The 17,326-nt window shown below is 43.3% G+C and overlaps 1 protein-coding gene across 3 annotated transcripts; it reads right to left on the minus strand.

The window, feature by feature from the left end:
- Positions 1–336: 336 nt before the first annotated feature.
- Positions 337–17,107, minus strand: fermt1 (FERM domain containing kindlin 1). Of its 3 annotated transcripts, none has more exons than XM_029733032.1 (15): positions 17,034–17,107; positions 14,113–14,271; positions 13,098–13,331; positions 12,589–12,726; positions 11,485–11,671; positions 11,200–11,302; positions 10,968–11,075; positions 10,097–10,228; positions 9,821–9,870; positions 9,296–9,527; positions 9,112–9,188; positions 8,870–9,017; positions 1,702–1,826; positions 1,376–1,517; positions 337–1,210 (listed from the first exon to the last, which is right to left on the minus strand). In XM_029733032.1, the coding sequence occupies exons 2-15, from the start codon at positions 14,261–14,263 to the stop codon at positions 1,037–1,039; spliced, it is 2,001 nt and encodes a 666-aa protein (XP_029588892.1). In that variant the 5' UTR covers positions 14,264–14,271; positions 17,034–17,107; the 3' UTR covers positions 337–1,036. The 3 variants fall into 3 exon arrangements, with proteins under 3 accessions (XP_029588892.1, XP_029588890.1, XP_029588893.1); XM_029733030.1 differs by lacking the exon at positions 17,034–17,107 and adding an exon at positions 16,314–16,906; XM_029733033.1 differs by lacking the exon at positions 17,034–17,107 and adding an exon at positions 14,572–14,656.
- Positions 17,108–17,326: the final 219 nt, after the last annotated feature.

Raw genomic sequence — 17,326 nt, forward strand, 5'->3', positions numbered from 1 at the left:
TGTGGTTCCACCTCTGAAATCACCACACAATGTGACAAAAGCATGCTCTACTTTCTAAAACATTTGAGTTAGTTAGTATCTCAACATTTCAACTTCCATAGTATGAGCCTCCATCCATTCTCAAAACAATTCTCATACAGTATAATCTGTTTGACATAATTAGCAAAGACTGAAGGAGTAATTTTGGTCTTCATGCTCATGTGTCTAGGGATGTTTTAACTTTCTCACATGGGGTTATATAACTGATCTAAGGCCGAAAAGCCAATTCTACTGTATGTAGATACACCACAAACTGCTCTCAACCTGTGCCATTACAGAGACAACAATTGACCAAAACATGTTTCTCAAGTTTATTTCAATGCAGTTCAGGCAAGAGAAATTCCAGTGTAAACAAATGTCTCGTTCAACTTGATAATAACCCACCACCAGAAATATCTTTGAAATTCTGTTGGACTTGTAATACAATTGCAAATGTTACATTATAAAACATAAAAGTAATATGTATAAAATACGGCAATGAGCAGCCCGATAGAGTAATTGTGAAAGTAGCCAACAACATTGAATTCAAAGACTTAAAAAAATGTGGTGTCGGTAAAACTACCTAAATACTCCTCTTCAACTACTGTCTGCTGGTTGTCATTGAGATTTTTTCTGGGCTACACCAAGGTAAACAGGTGACAAGATGTACAGCCCAGTGCCGAATGAATTTCAATGCCTAACCGTCAGACAAATAAGCCTTGTAGAGATGGTACACACATTTTGTAGAGATGGTCTTAGAATCAAATGTAGTGTACTGTGACCAAGACGTCTACTTTTCTCTGCACTTACAATATGAAAATATAATTTGTAATTTATGTAGCCTACAAAACCATATCAGCAATTCCTTTAAATTCTTTCTTGACTCTTGATTGGCTTTTTACAGGCCTTCAGTACATGAATGATTGACTGCATTGGACTGCATGAATAGTCTCAGCTTGTAACAAATCCACGTTTGATCGCCACGCCACGGCACTAAATGAAAGCTGATGTCCCAGGTTCATTCCTGCCCTCCAGTAAGTTTGTGGAATAGTTCCTCGTCCAGTGTCTCATTCTGGTCTTTGGAGCGTGTTGAGAGGAAGATGTATCCTCCTATGTACTCATGAACCACCTTGCAGTCACAACTCACACAGGAGAAGGCTATCGACACGTTCTGGTCAAACTCTATGGCCACCTGGAGACATGAAACAACATGGATTATTACTGATTAATGTACTGTATAGATACATTTTCAGGAGAAACTGGTTTCTCAAAGGCAACTATTATCCTTTACTTTCTAATCTGTAATCAATCAATAAAATGAATCAATGAACCAATCAATCAATCTAGAACCATTTACCTGTCTGATCTCCCAGTTGACATTCCACTGTCTCATGTTGGCGAACCTCCAGGTGGTGACAGGCAGGCCAGTGGACATGTCAATACGGATCAGACGGTTATAGGAGATACCCATCAACTCATCCTTCTTACTGCCTCGGAACCTGGAACACACACACATTCATAATGTCTTTATGTAACCATAGTGGTTTTGTGAACCATGACTGTGTTATGAGTAACTTTGCCTGGGACCTGAAGACTTACATTAGCTCCCTGAGCTAACTTCTAGGCTTTATCTCACTAACACAGTCTTGAGCTGTTTGAACCTAGGTGGTCACATTTACGTACCTGACAATGTAGTATTTGATACCAAACTCAGGCAGAGACTGCCAGGCCTGGATAAAGCGCATTTTAGCTTCATTGAGGGAGAGCCTGGCGATGTTCTGATGGGCCTCCAGGATCCTCGCTGTCAGCTGGACAGGAGACAGAAAAGGGACACATGAAATGAAAGTGACTCTTAATGGACCAAATGGATGGGCCCATGGCTGGATCAGTAATGGACACAGGGCACCACTTTGAGTCAGGTGCCAGCAAGATGAAGGAGGGGTACGGTATGGGATGCTATCATTGAGGATGAGGTAGTTGGACCTTTTCGCATTGAAGATGGACTGAAACTTAACTCCCAAACCTACTGCCAGTTTCTGGAAGATTCTTCCGTCAAACAGTGGTACAGGAAGAAGTCCTCAGCATTCTAGAAGGCCATGATCTTTATGCAGGACAATGCTCTATCACATGCATCCAAGTACTCCACTGCTTGGCTAGCCAGCAAGGGCCTTAAAGATGCCTGACTAATGACTTGGCCCCCTTCCTCACCTGACTTAAATCCAAATGAGAACTTGTGGGCCCTTCTCAAACGTGAGATTTACAGTGATGGAAGACAATACACCTTTTTGAACAGCATTTGGGAGGCTGTGGTTGCTGCTTCAGTGAAAATTGATCGTGAACAGATCAAGAAACTGACAGACTCCATGGATGGAAGGCTCATGGCAGTTATTGAAAATAAGGGTGGCTATACTGGTCACTGAATATTTTTGAAAGGCCAAAAATTTTATATAATTGTCATTTTGTGTTACTTATCTGTTACACTTACTCTAAAAATCGAGAATAAACAAGTGAGTTGAGAAATTATTTTGTAATTTAGTTGCCTAATAATTCTGCACAATAATAGTTGCCTAATAATTGTGCACACATATTTCCCTGAGAAAGACAAAACTCACTTTTCCTTTTGTTAAACATTCAGGTTTGAGGTTCAATAACATTTTGGATTGACTGAGAGCATTGTGTTTGTTCAACAATAAAATTAATCCCGAGGAATACAATTTGCCTAATAATTGTGCACACAGTGTAGAGCCACCTTTTGCAGCCATTACAGCTGCAAGTCTCTTGGGGTACGTAAGCTTGGCACATCTAGCCACTGGGATTTTTGCCCATTCTTCAAGGCAAACTGCTCCAGCTCTTTCAAGTGGGATGGGTTCCGCTGGTGTACAGCAATCTTTAAGCCACACCACAGATTCTCAATTGGATTGAGGTCTGGGCTTTGACTAGGCCATTCCAAGACATTTAAATGTTTTCCGTTAAACGACTTGAGTGTTGCTTTAGCAGTATGCTTAGGGTCATTGTCCTGCTTGAAGGTGAACCACCATCCCAGTCTCAAATCTCCGGAAGACTGAAACAGGTTTCCCTCAAGAATTTCCCTGTATATAGGCCATCCATCATTCCTTCAATTCTGACCAGTTCCCAGTCCCTGCCGATGAAAAACATTCCCACAGCATGATGCTGCCACCACCTTGCTTCACTGTGGGGATGGCGTTCTTGGGGTGATGAGAGGTGTTGGGTTTGCACCAGACATAGCGTTCTCATTGATGGCCAAAAAGCTCAATTTTAGTCTCATCTGACCAGAGTACCTTCTTCCATATGTTTGGGGAGTCTCCCACATGCCTTTTGGCTAACACCAAATGTGTTTGCTTATTTTTTTCTTTAAGCAATGGCTTTTTTTCTGGCCACTCTTCCGCAAAGTCCAGCTCTGTGGAGTGTACGGCTTAAAGTGATGCTATGGACAGATACTCCAATCTCTGCTGTGGAGCTTTGCAGCTCTTTCAGGGTTATCTTTAGTCTCTTCGTTGCCTCTATGATTAATGCCCTCCTTGCCTGGTCCGTGAGTTTTGGTGGGCGGCCCTCTTTTGGCAGGTTTGTGGTGGTGCCATATTCTTTCAATTTTTTAATAATGGATTTAAATGGTGCTCCGTGGGATGTTCAAAGTTTCAGATATTTTTTTATAACCCAACCCTGATCTGTACTTCTCCACAACTTTTGTCCCTGACCTGTTTGGAGAGCTCCTTGGTCTTCATGGTGCCACTTGTTTGGTGGTGTTGCAGACTCTGGGGCCTTTCAGAACATATATACTGAGATCATGTGACAGATCATATGACACTTAGATTGCACACAGGTGGACTTCAACTAATTATGTGACTGCTGAAGGTAATTGGTTGCACCAGATGTTATTTAGGGGCTTCATATCAAAGGGGGTGAATACATATGCACGCACCACTTTTCCATCTGTAATTTGTTTAGAATTTTTTGAAACAAGTGATTTTTTTTAATTTCACTTCACCAAATTGGACTATTTTGTGTATGTCCATTACATGTAATCCAAATAAAAATCCATTTAAATTACAGGTTGTAATGCAGCAAAATAGGAAAAATGCCACGGGGGTGAATACTTTTGCAAGGCACTGTATATACAGTGCCTTCGGAAAGTATACAGACCCCTTGAATTTTTCCATATTTTGTTACGTTACAGCCTTATTCTAAAATTAATTAAATCGTTTTTTCCCCTAATCAATCTACACACAATACCCCATAATGACAAAGCAAATACAGGTGTTTAGACATTTTTGCAAATTTATTATAAATAGTAAACTGAAATATTCTATTTACATAAGTATTCAGACCCTTTACTCAGTACTTTGTTGAAGCACCTTTGGCAGCGATTACAGCATCGAATCTTCTTGGGTATGACGCTGCAAGCTTGGCACACCTGTATTTGGGGAGTTTTTCCCCATTCTTCTCTGCAGATCCTCTCAAGCTCTGTCAGGGTGGATGGGGAACGTCGCTGCACAACTATTTTCAGGTCTCTCCAGAGATGTTAGATCGGGTTCAAGTCCCGGCTCTGGCTAGGCAACTCAAGGACATTCTGAGACTTGTCCCGAAGCCACTTTTGCGTTGCCTTTCCCAGATCTGTGCCTCGACACAATCCTGTCTTGGCGCTTTACGGACAATTCCTTCGACCTCATGACTTATCTTTTGCTCTGACATGCTCTGTCAACTATGGGACCTTATATAGACAGGTGTGCCTTTCCAATCAATTTGTAGAAACATCTCAAGGATGATCAATGGAAACAGGCTGCATCTGAGCTCAATTTCGAGTCTCAAACATTTGTAAAAAAACAGTTTTCGCTTTGTCATTAATGGGATATTGTGTGTAGATTGATGAGGAAAAATAAATAATTTAATCCATTTTAGAATAAGGCTGTAACGTAACAAAATGTGGAAATAGTCAAGGGGTCTGAATACTTTCTGAATGCACTGTATATATGCATGTATATTGATATACATGTGGGTATGTATGTATGTATGTATATATATATATACACACACACACACACACATACACACACAGTACCAGTCAAAAGTTTGGACACACCTACTTAAAAGGTTCTTTTTTTTACTATTTTCTACTTTGTAGAATAATAGTGAAGACATCAAAACTAACACATATGGAATCATGTACAGTAGTAACCAAAAAAGTGTTAAACAAATGAAAATATATTTTAGATTTTTCAAAGTAGCCACCCTTTTCCTTGATGACAGCTTTGCACACTCGTGGCATTCTCTCAACCAGCTTCACCTGGAATGCTTTTCCAACAGTCTTGAAGGAGTTCCCACATATGCTGAGCACTTGTTGGCTGCATTTCCTTCACTCTGCAGTCCAACTCATCCCAAACCTTTTCAATTGGGTTGAGGTCAGGTGATTGTGGTGGCCATGTCATCTGATGCAGCACTCCATCATTCTCCTTGGTCGAATAACCCTTACACAGCCTGGAGGTGAGTTGGGTCATTGTCCTGTTGAAAAACAACTGATAGTCCCACTAAGCGCAAACCAGATGGGATGGCATATCGCAGTGTCACCAGCAAAGCATCCCCACACCTCCTCCTCCACGCTTCACGGTGGGAACCACACATGTGGAGATATTTCGTTCAACTTCTCTGTCTCACAAAGACACAGCGGTTGGAACCAAAAATTTGGACGAATCGGAACAAAGGACAGATTTCCACCGGTCTAATGTCCATTGCTCGTGCTTCTTGGCCGAAGCAAACCTCTTCTTCTTATTGGTGTCCTTTAGTAGTGGTTTCTTTGCAGCAATTCAACCATGAAGGCCTGGTTCACGTAGTCTCCTCTGAACAGTTGATGTTGAAATGTGTCTGTTATTTGAACTCTGTGAAGCATTTATTTTGGCTGAAAGTTTCAAAGATCTTGACATTTTCCGGATTGACTGACCTTCATTTCTTAAAGTAATGATGGACTGTCGTTTCTCTTTGCTTATTTCAGCTGTTAATGCCATAATATGGACTTTTTAACCAAATAGGACTATCATATACCACCCCTACCATGTCACAACACAACTGATTGGCTCAAACGCATTAAGGAAAGAAATTCCACAAATTAACTTAACAAGGCACACCTGCTAATTGAAATGCATTCCAGGTGTCTACCTCATGAAGCTGGCTGAGAGAACGCCAAGAGTGTGCAAAGCTGTCATCAAGGCAACGGGTGGCTACTTTAAAAAATCTAAAATATATACATTGTAGAAAAAAAACTGGAATGAGTAGGTGTGTACAAACTTTTGGAAGCTACAATCTATCTGCAAAATTAAAGCTTATCTACCCAATAACGAAAAAAAATAAAAAACTACTGAAAGGGTGAGTGAATGGAATGGTCAGGGCGCCTACAGAGATGGTCACCTCGCTTCGAGTCCTTAAGAAACTCTGCAGTATTTTGTTTTTTTATGTATTATTTCTTACATTGTTACCCCAGGAAATCTTAAGTGTATTTACATACAGCCGGGAAGAACTATTGGATGTAAGAGCGACGTCAAATTACCAACATTACGACCAGGAATACGACTTTCCCGAAGCGGATCCTTTGTTTGGACCACCACCCAGGACAATGGATATGATCCCAGTAGACGACCCAAAACAACGGCGCCGCAGAAGGGGCAGACAGAGAGGCCTCCTGGTCAGGCTCCATAGACGTGCACATTGCCCACCGCTCCCTAGCATACTACACGCCAATATCCAGTTTCTTGACAACAAGGTAGACAAAATTCAAGCAAGGGTTGCCTTCCAGAGAGACATCAGAGATTGTAACTTTCTCTGTTTCACGGAAACATGGCTCTCTGTTGTCGGAATCGGTTCAGTCACCGGGCTTCTCCATGCATCGTGCCGACAGAGATAAAGACCTCTCTGGGAAGAGGAAGAGCGGGGGTGTATGCTTCATGATTAACGACTCATGGTGAAATCATAACAACATACAAGATAATTCTCATCAGTTGTCGTCACAGCTGTGTACATTCCCCCTCAAGCAGACACCAAGATGGCCCTAAAGGAACTTCACTGTGTAAACTGGAAACCATATATCCTGAGGCTGCATTTATTGTAGCTGGGGATTTTAACAAAGCAAATTTGAGAACAAGGCTACCTAAATTCTATCAGCATATTGATTGCACTACGCACGTGGGTAATACACTAGACCACTGCTACTCTAACTTCCACGATGCATACAAAGCCCTCCCCCGCCCTCCCTTCGGCAAATCCGACCACGATGCCATCTTGCTCCTACCGTCTTATAGGCAGAAACTCAAACAGGATGTACCAGTGACTAGAACCATTCAACGCTGGTCTGACCAATTGGAAACCATGCTTCAAGATTGTTTTGATCACACGGACTGGGATATGTTCCGGTCAGCCTCAGAATAACATCGACCTATACTCTGACTCTGTGTGAATTCATAAGGAAGTGCATTGGAGATGTTGTACCCACTGTGACTATTAAAACCTACCCTAACCAGAAACCGTGGATTGATGGCGGCATTTGCACAAAACTGAAAGCCCGAACCACCGTATTTAACCATGGAAAGAGGTCTGGGAATATGGCTGAATATAAACAGTGTAGTTATTCTCTCCGCAAGGCAATCAAACAAGCGAAATGCTGGTACAGGGACAAAGTGGAGTCAACGGCTTAGACATGAGACGCATGTGGCAGGGTCTACAGGAAATCACGGACTACAAAAAGAGAACCAGCCACGTCACGGACACCGACGTCACGCTGCCAGACAAACTAAACACCTTTGCCTGCTTTGAGGATAATACAGTGCCACCGTCACGGCACGCTAACAATAACTTTTAAGTTCTTCGGCGTACACAACAACAACAAACTGAAATGGTCCACCCACACAGACAGTGTGGTGATGACGGCGCAACAGCGCCGCTTCAACCTCAGGAGGCTGAAGAAATTAGGCTTTTTACCCAAAACCCTGACTAACTTCTACAGATCCACAATCGAGAGACATCCTGTAGGACTGTATCACAGCCTGGTACGGCAACTGCTCCGCCCTCAACCGCAAGGCTCTCCAGAGGGTGGTGCGGTCTGCACAGCTCATCACCGGGTACAAACTACCTGCCCTCCATGACACCTATAGCACCCGATGTCACAGGAAAGCAAAAAAGATCAAACACAACAACGACCTGAGGCACTGCCTGTTCACACCGCTTCCATCCAGAAGGCGAGGTCAGTACAGGTGCATCAAAGCTGGAACCGAGAGACTGAAAAACAGCTTCTATCTCAAGGCCATCAGACTGCTAAACAGCCGTCACTAACACAGAGAGGCTGCTGCCTACATGAGACCCAATCACTGGCCACTTTAATAAATGGATCACTAGTCACTTTAAACACTTCCACTTTAAATAATGCCACTTCAATAATGTTTACATATCTTACATTACTCATATCATATGTATATACTGTATTTTATACCATCTAGTTGCAACTTGCCTATGCTGCTCGGCCATCACTCATCCATATATTTACATGTACATATTCTCATTCACCCCTTTTAGATTTGTGTGTATTTGGTAGTTGTTGGGGAACTGTTAGATTACTTGTTTGATTTTACTGCACGGTCGAAACTAGAAGCACAAGCATTTCGCTACACTCGCATTAACATCTGCTAACCATGTGTATGTGACCAATAAAATTTGATTTGAGATAAGTATTAGAGTCACTTGAGTCCTGTCAGAGATAATCAACTCTTTCTCCTCTGGTGACATCCTCTCTCTGTCTATGGCTCACAAACACTGAATCATGAATGATCACTCTATATTGAAGATAGACCCCCACCTGTTTGGTCTTGTACTTCTTGGTGTATCTGGGGGAGACAAAGCACTCAGCGTTCATCTCCATGGCATCCAAGTCTGGAGCAGCCTGACCAGGAGGGGGCGCCAGACTTTTCATCTGCAGGAACGACTGGATGTTCTTCACCTCCGACCTGGACCAATCACAGTTTCTCTTGGTCAGGTTACAGCCACAACCCTACTAATGTGGTCCAAGGCATGTGAAGTATTAGGTAAAACAAGTCTGACCTGTAGGAGCTGTAAGCCATGGTCTTGCCCTTGGAGGCCAGGGTACAGGCTGCCTTCCACTTGGAATACTGTGTCTCCTGGATAAAAACAAAAATGTTACAATATGTAGGAGGAACAACGGAGTCATGTTGGTGGTGCCCCAACTTTAATAAACTAAAAAGTTAAATAAGAAATAGAATCTTACGTTGTCACAGCGGATGTAGACCTCGTTCATCCCATCAGCCACTGGGAGCAGCAGTTTGATTCCAAACTTCTTGTCCGTCACGTTGACGTCAGGGACCACCTCACATCCTCGGAGATGCAGCTGTTCTATGGGCTCTCCGCTAGCTGTCTCTTTGTTCTTGTAGTAGGAGATGGTGGTGTCTTTAAACACGAACCAATACTCCTTAAACGGACGCAACGTCAGTCTTTTAGGCCTGGTTACGAAACAAAAAAGCTCTGTGAGGAAAAACATGAACAGGTTGTGTCCCCACACAGTCACACTGTTGCACATTCAATGTTGCTGTGTGAACTGTCTGTCATGGATTCCAGGCTATATACAGCATGGCGCATTAACCTTTCCTTATCTAAAGTGAAATGGCATTTTATTTCTACTACTTATCATTCAAGGTCTCTTTGACTTATGTTTCCATCTGTTCCATAGATATAGAGGTACAGAATACAATACATTGTGTGCTTCTGGGCAAATACAGGGGCCCTCAGGATTTACCTGAACAGCTTGAGGGAGTCTGCCAGCTTTGGAACGTCTGTGATGTCTTCCTGTGGGGCGGGAACAAGCAACTGTCAATTATCTTGTGACTTAGTGACATCATCACGTTGAGACATGCAATCTAAGCAGACTACCCATCAACCCCTGCTTAAATACAGGTGTTGAACCCGCTGAAACGGTTGAAAACAAACGGTAGCAAACAAATGACATACACACTTGTTTATAATTTATATGTAAAGAATATGAATCCTTCATATGTATAAAATCTACACGAACCAGTATTCTGTCTGTATTTCCTCCTTCAAGTGTGACCTCCAGATTGGATAGGGCAGCCTCTACTTCATCCATCTCTGGTTCGTTGGAGAAGTCCAGAGGTTCCGTGGACATGGTCATCTTGCATATGTGATACTGAAACAATATAGACATAAATCATTAATAATCATCAGTGAACGATGGGAAATGGGGGCTATATCATACTAAGAGCAACAGGGGATTTTACAATACACCACAGATAAGAAGAGTACGAAACTAACAGACAACTTTGAAAAACAAAATATACCCAGCCTTTAGCTGTCTAAATGGCAGGTTTCAACCCTAAAACAGATTTTAGTTCAACACTTGAGGCCAGATGATGACACAAGACTGGGAGGGAGAGAGAGCCCTGTGATTCCAGTAATTATGCAGGTGAGAGCAATAACCATCTCAGGGATTTCACAACGGTTTTTATATCAGCCTAGAACATGGAAAAATATACTACTGTAAGTCGCTCTGGATAAGAGCGTCTGCTAAATAACTAAATTGTTAAAAATGTTAAATGATATCAAAGTCAGAGATGAAGAACATTTAACATGTAACAGTCATAAGTTTTTCGCTTCATAGTTTTTTGTTAGTTATATTTTCTCACCCAGAGGAGTACAGGGTGATAACCAGATGTCCCTCCCTCTTTCCTATGGGATTTTCCTCCTGTCCCAACAGGCCTTCTCTTGGAATGAGACTCCAAACTGATTCTCCCAGATGGACAATAGTGTGAGAGTGTGTGTGTGTGTTCATGCGTGCTCGCGAGTGTGTATGTGTGCGTGTGTGTTTGAATGTGTGACGTGCGTGTGGGCAGGTGTGAGTTTGTACGCGTGTTCATGTGTGTGTCTACCTGTAAGGAGGCGAACATGAGCATTTCCTCCTCAGTGCAGTCGATCTCCTCCAGTAGGATGGACCAGCGAGCCTGTTCATACAGCTGGGTTATCCTCACAGCATCATACTGAAACACACACAAATCAGTCAATGTTAGGGTTAGGCATCGGGTTATGGTTACAGTTAGTCTCACCAAAGGGTTGAGGTTCAGTGATATTCAAACTCCCACATCGGGTTAAGGTTAGGGTAACCTTTGGGTTGAGGTCGAAGAAGCAGTGGTATTTGAAGCGTAGCTGCAGTCTGTCATCTTCTCCGATGCCCTGTTCCATCAAGGAGCGGGAGGAGTCCAGCCACCTGTCAATCACACCAGCAGCATGTCACAGTCAACCAGGAAGTTATGTGCTCAGGGGAGAGACAGAGTACTGCCCTCCAGCATAGCAACAACTAGCGTCTTTTCTACCTGTCCAGCCATAGAGTCTGGTTCCTCTCAAGGTTTATTCGTTCCAATGGAGTTTTTGTTTCTGAGTAACTCTTACCCTGCGTTGATGATGGCTTTATCCACCATGGACAGCTGCTGGTACATCTTGGACAGCTCCGCAGGGGGCAGGTTGGGCTGGCTGGAGGTCAGTGGGTTGTCCCCAAACCACAGGCTGGTGGCCGAGGCAGGAGTCCCGTTCTCTGGGTCGTAGGTGGGCACCATGGTCTTACTGTACAGGGGACTGCCTGGAGGGGTCAGGTGGAGGAGATACAACTCAGGGCCCATATTCATAAGGGCTCTGAGTGAGAATGCTGATCTAGAATCAGTTTAGCCTTTAGCCTAGGAGTGAGGCCTCATGGGAACAGAGAGGATTGTGGGGGCGAAATGGCCCCGTCTACATTTGTTTAAAAGCAGCAGAGCCTTTAACTCAGAAATAATTCCTTTGAAACGGTTCAGAGCAACTGTCAAAATGAGGCTGGTTTTATGAGTTGGTGTGGAATCCTCAGCTGCCCTATACCGTAGCTACTGTACACTCACACAGACTCGGAAAGTGTGCGTGTCTGCGTTTCAGAGTATGCGTTAACGAAAGCCTTGAGAACAAAGCAGTGAACTATAAGGAAATCTGAAAGAATAGAAGCTAATGATTGCTGTATTCTTTTAGATCTTCAGAAACTTTATAGAATTCTCCATTCCTTCTTAGATTGTTTCAGAAGTCTACAGAAGCCACCATGTGGGCGGAATCTGGTGGTGGTGTGAGACATAAAAGTCAGTAGCGATCCACTTTGAGTTAGCCAGAGGTTCGAAACCTTGACTGTGTTGCAGTAGTGATATATTAAATCCCTTCACAGCGTGATTGAAACAGACCATCACGATATGAGGAGAGTTTGAGCCAGCCTAACTTCTCAATGAGGATAACTTAGCCTAAGGGCCTGATGGTTTCTATGATTCAACAAAGCTATATTGACAGAGAGACGACAATAAAGGGGTTGGCTAAAGCAGAAACGGGCTGTCACCAGGATATGGCTAACTGGCTAACTTGGTTGAAAAATCGTCACATGAGAACAGATTGGAAGAATCTGACCATTGAAGGTACAGTATATCTAATAACACATCATTAACATTGTATTCATATGCTTATAACACGCTAATAACACTGTCTCACCTGTTCCCCCAGAGCCTCCGCTGATGATGTCCATGTCTAAGATGTCGTCCAGTGCTGGGTTCTTGTCTTTCTTCTTCTTTTTCTTGGACGGGTCATCTGGAGGCTTCAGCAGGGACAGCTCCTCTGGCCTCCTGATGTCTGGAGGAGAGAGAGGAATGTCAAGGAGAGATCCTACCTCTAGACTTCCTCTAGAATACACCCTAACCCCTTCCCTCTCCTATGGCCTCCTGATGTCCAGAAAAAGGAAGACCAGGTCAAGGAGAGACACTGCACCCTAGATCCTAGACTCCTAGCCATATATCCTTACTTCTAGATTTAAACCCCTACCCCAGAGGTCCTTGCTCCCCCCCCCACCCCCACTCACCCACCCCCTCAGCCCTGGTGAAGATGTGAGAGGACTGGAGAAGTATGAACAATATGGCGAACATTTCTCGTATTGGGAACGTCACCATATTAAACACTGACCTAGTTCTTTCAGAGCTGCACTATTGCCCGGTTAGGGTACTCACTGAGCGCTCTGCAGATCTCAGCGACGGTCTTGAAGACGACGGCAGAGTAGCTGACAGTGAGTTTGACCGTTTTCATGTTGGGCAGCTGCAGACACAGGGGTTTGTGCTGGGGAGTGTAGCGCAGGTCAGCGTCCGCCTGGACACCGTACTTGTCCAGGGTCCAGTGGGTCTTCAGAAGCCAACAGCTCCTCTGGTCCCACCACAGAGCATGGTCTGACCAGTCCTGAGGGGCCTCTGGCGGAGAGAGGGAGAGAAGGGAAAGAGAGAGAAAGAGAGGGGTTATGGTTGGGTAAAAGGACAGAATTTTCTCAAAGTACAAACATTGCCATTATCATTTTATATTTCATCCACAATTCAAATTGATATTCAATTGTCTAAGAACAATTTCAGCATGGAGTATGTGTAAGTTTCTGACTATACGGGAAAGCTTCTGCCCATTAGTTTACTCCAAACAAACCACCTGCAGTAGGCATAAGAAGTCCCCACAGGAAGCAGATGGGTGTGGCTTGATGATTCTCTAAGACATCATGTTGTGAGCGTTATTGCTAAACCCAGACCACTGTTAGTCCAGTCTGATGACTGGCCACTGAGTCATATCTGGCTTAATCATATACATGTAGTCATATGCCTACTTAACGCTGACGTAACAAACACAACACACCTTGCCTTAGGCCACTTTCATGCTGTCTTCCCATGGGGAAGTCCCTAATGTCTAATCCTCCTGGATGAACACAGCCTGCATCTTAAATCACACCCTATTGCCCATGTAGTGCACTCATTTTGTAGACATAATAACTGTCAAATATAGTGCACTACACAGGGAATAGGGTCTTTGGGAGATTTCTCCCAGGTGAATAGATATGAGAAAAAGTGGTGAACTTCAGCCATTCAGGCTGTGGTACTGAAGCATTGTGGGAAAACAATACTACTCAGCAGTATAGAGGAATGTAGGGCAAACCAGGGTGTGTTCTCCAGTCTAGTACTGTGGCTGAGAGAAAGAGAGAGAGAGACTCACTGATCTTCTCCACCAGTTTGAGCATGAGTCCTCCAATGTGCAGGTCTCCCTTGACTCGGAGTTTAAACTTCATGCCCTCATCTCCATCTCTCTGGTTCACCTGGACTGACAGCTCCCATGACGTTTTGCCATACTCTGCCGTAGATACCATGGCCCTGCCTGGAGAGGAGGGGAGAGAGGGAGGTTAGCAGAGAGATAAAGGACTTAATAGCAAATGTATTGGTGAAAAGTGCTGTGTGAATGAAAATATGATTGAGCGACTGATCCTGCTGTGGCTTCCCCAATCACACTGACTGAAGACAGGTCAGTGAAAGGGCATGCCATCTGTTGTACTGGCTGACTGATAGCAGTGTCTGAGGTGGTGCTACATTTATGAATAAAACATCCATTCACACATATATCCACGTGCAGAAACCATTGGGCTACTGCCAGAGGTAAAGCAAAACAGCGTAAACGTACAGTAAAACACTTTGGTTTCCTAGTAGAATGTAGAATGCCACAGCTGGTCTGGAGGAAAACAACTACTGCACTACATGTAATTAGAGTTGTTCTGAAAGGGCTTCTGCAAACAGATGAGATCAAAGAGTAATGAAGAAAGAGAGGAGGATAAGAGAGAGAGGGGTAAAGTAAAATACAGTTGTTGGACAGAGAGTAATGGAGAAAGAGAGGAGGGAGAGAGACTCTGCAAGTTAGAAGTTTTCTAAGACAAAAGTTATCCCCCCCTCCCCTCCCCGCTCCACACAAACATATATCTCCCATTCCATGAATAAGTGGTAGAGGGGAACCAAGGGAGAAGAAAAGGAGATAGGGAGCGAGGGAGGACTATGGGTTCCATCCATGGAATGTGTGACGAGCAGGGACACGAATCTGGCGCAGGAGAGACTATGCAAAACAACCACAAAACCTAGATCTGTCTCTCTATCTATCATCCCTGCCTTAATTCCCGGTAAACAATGAGGGGGACACACACAGAACAATGGCAGAAACTTACCGAGCTGCTCAGAGTCTCAGTCAGATTGTCGCCCTAGGCTATGTAGAAATACCTGTCTCATTGTTTCTCTTTAGATAGTACGAATACCTGAAGTATGTCAGCTGGACAGCTATAGAGGGGGACTATTGTTAAGCGTTTTGAAAAATGTATTTTAAGTTAAAAAAAATAGCCTATGGTTTTAAGGTTGATACTTGTTAAAGCATTGAGTTAATAGAGATCACAATGTGTCATTGTGATCCTCTCACTCGCTTCACATAGCTGTGGGGTCTGAACCTGTCAATACTAGTGTCTGCAGGCTACAGAGAGGGTGTGCTGTAACTTCACACCCTCACAGAGAGGCAGCCAAAATAGGCCTACTGTGCATTAATAAGCAAACCACCAGGACCAAAAAATATGGAGCACAAACAAAAAACAAAGAACAAAGCGTCATGGAAAAACATGGTTTGCATTTATAGCCAGGCCTTGGGAAAGTCAGTCAATAGTTGTAGGCTACAATATCCTACAGTCTTCAAAACGAAGCTGTTGCACCAAATGAGATAGAGTGTAGACTACTTCACGCATGAAAATACAAAACAAGGGCAGTGGAGATCATGTTATTGAGCCCAGATTCTATGCTTGTTTTGCAGCAATAAATTATAATTCTTTTTACTCACATGAGGAAATCTAGAAGAAAATAACCATCTCTAGCTCTCATAAAAATGTTCGGAAATTCCTCTATGGTGAAATATGAATTAAAAAAAACTTGACTATAATATAGCTTTTCAGGTTATGGGAGAGTGGGGTAAATTGAGCTAAAGGGGTAAGCTGAGCCACCCTTGTTTCTAGGAAACCATACACAAAATGTATAATTTGACCAAATATTTAGGAAGAGGTCATCATTTCATGGGAAAAAAAGTTGTAAGCAAGTTAGGTCCAAATTCTACCAAGTCAAATTTCCCTTGAAGGAGTTATGCTGAATTTGAGAAAATGGCTCAACTTACCTCACTTTCCCCTACATTTAGTAGACTAGCATATGCCATAGCAAATGTGCTATCTATGGCTACAGTAGACTGTATACTAGCCCACCGCATATAGGCCTACAAAGCTAAAACTTTACCCGAACCTCAGCCAGGTGTACAGGCTACAATCTCTATTCACTCCCTTTCATCGCAGGTAGCGCTCTAAAACCAAATTAACTGTAACCCAAACACATGTAAAATAGAAAACTCACCTTTATCAAAGTATTTCAAAAAAAAAAAAAATACTATTCCGTCTCTGAAATCTTTTTTCCTTCTTCTGTTGTGAGTGTGGTGCGGTCTGTTGTCCCGTTCCCTCAGGTACCCGCCCAGTTCACACAGGTAAGGAAACAAGCCCAGTCCGGTCCACGTTCAACAAAATAACCCCACTTATTAAACGGTCAAATAAAGCTTCAGCTTTGCCGTGTAAAATGTCTCAGTAGCGTATGAAGTTCACCTGCCCGTATTGGCCTACTCACGAAACTAGCATGTGGCGTAGGCTGTACACATGATGTTATAGTCTTGTTTAACTCTACAAGGCTAACTAGCATTCGGGAATGGGTGTTGGGGGGGGGGGGAACAGGTCAGCTTCCTATTTAGGCTAGTCTTGACTTTTATGAACCAGTCAGTCAACGCACCTTCCCTTACTTCAATAACGTCGTCATACCTACAAACATCCTGTCTCCGAGTGTAAATCCGTATGAATCACAACACTGACTCAACGTGTAGTCACGATAGTTGCACTTATGTAATGTAGCCCGTTTGTGTCTTTTTGTTGTTGTTGTTGTTGACGTAGTGGCATTACACATGCGTTCATAAAACTAAAGATCAAATATAATTTGAGTTACAGTTCAACATGTTTGGCTACATAGGACATTCAACATTTAAAAACGGCATTGATTGAAACACAGAATAGTATTTGAAAGTAGACCTACAGAGGTAACGATGACTCAAGCCTGCCACTAACTGGATACTAGTGGTGGACAGAGCATATAGGAGCAGCCAACCCTTACCTTGAACGACTGAATTCGTCCGCTGCTCTATATGCCACGTTCATATACTAGTCGGAACTAGGAAACTGGTTCGTTGAACGCTGCACCTGTTTAACTACAACCAGTTAGTTAGTCGGAAATGTCCGAATTTCCTAGTTCTGACTAGCACGTGAACAAGGCACTTGCTCAATCTGAGACTGCCACCACATTTAAGTATTTTGTGGTGACGTCAAAAT

Source organism: Salmo trutta, chromosome 35 (assembly GCF_901001165.1).
Source record: "Salmo trutta chromosome 35, fSalTru1.1, whole genome shotgun sequence".
NCBI classification, from domain to species: Eukaryota; Metazoa; Chordata; class Actinopteri; order Salmoniformes; family Salmonidae; genus Salmo; species Salmo trutta.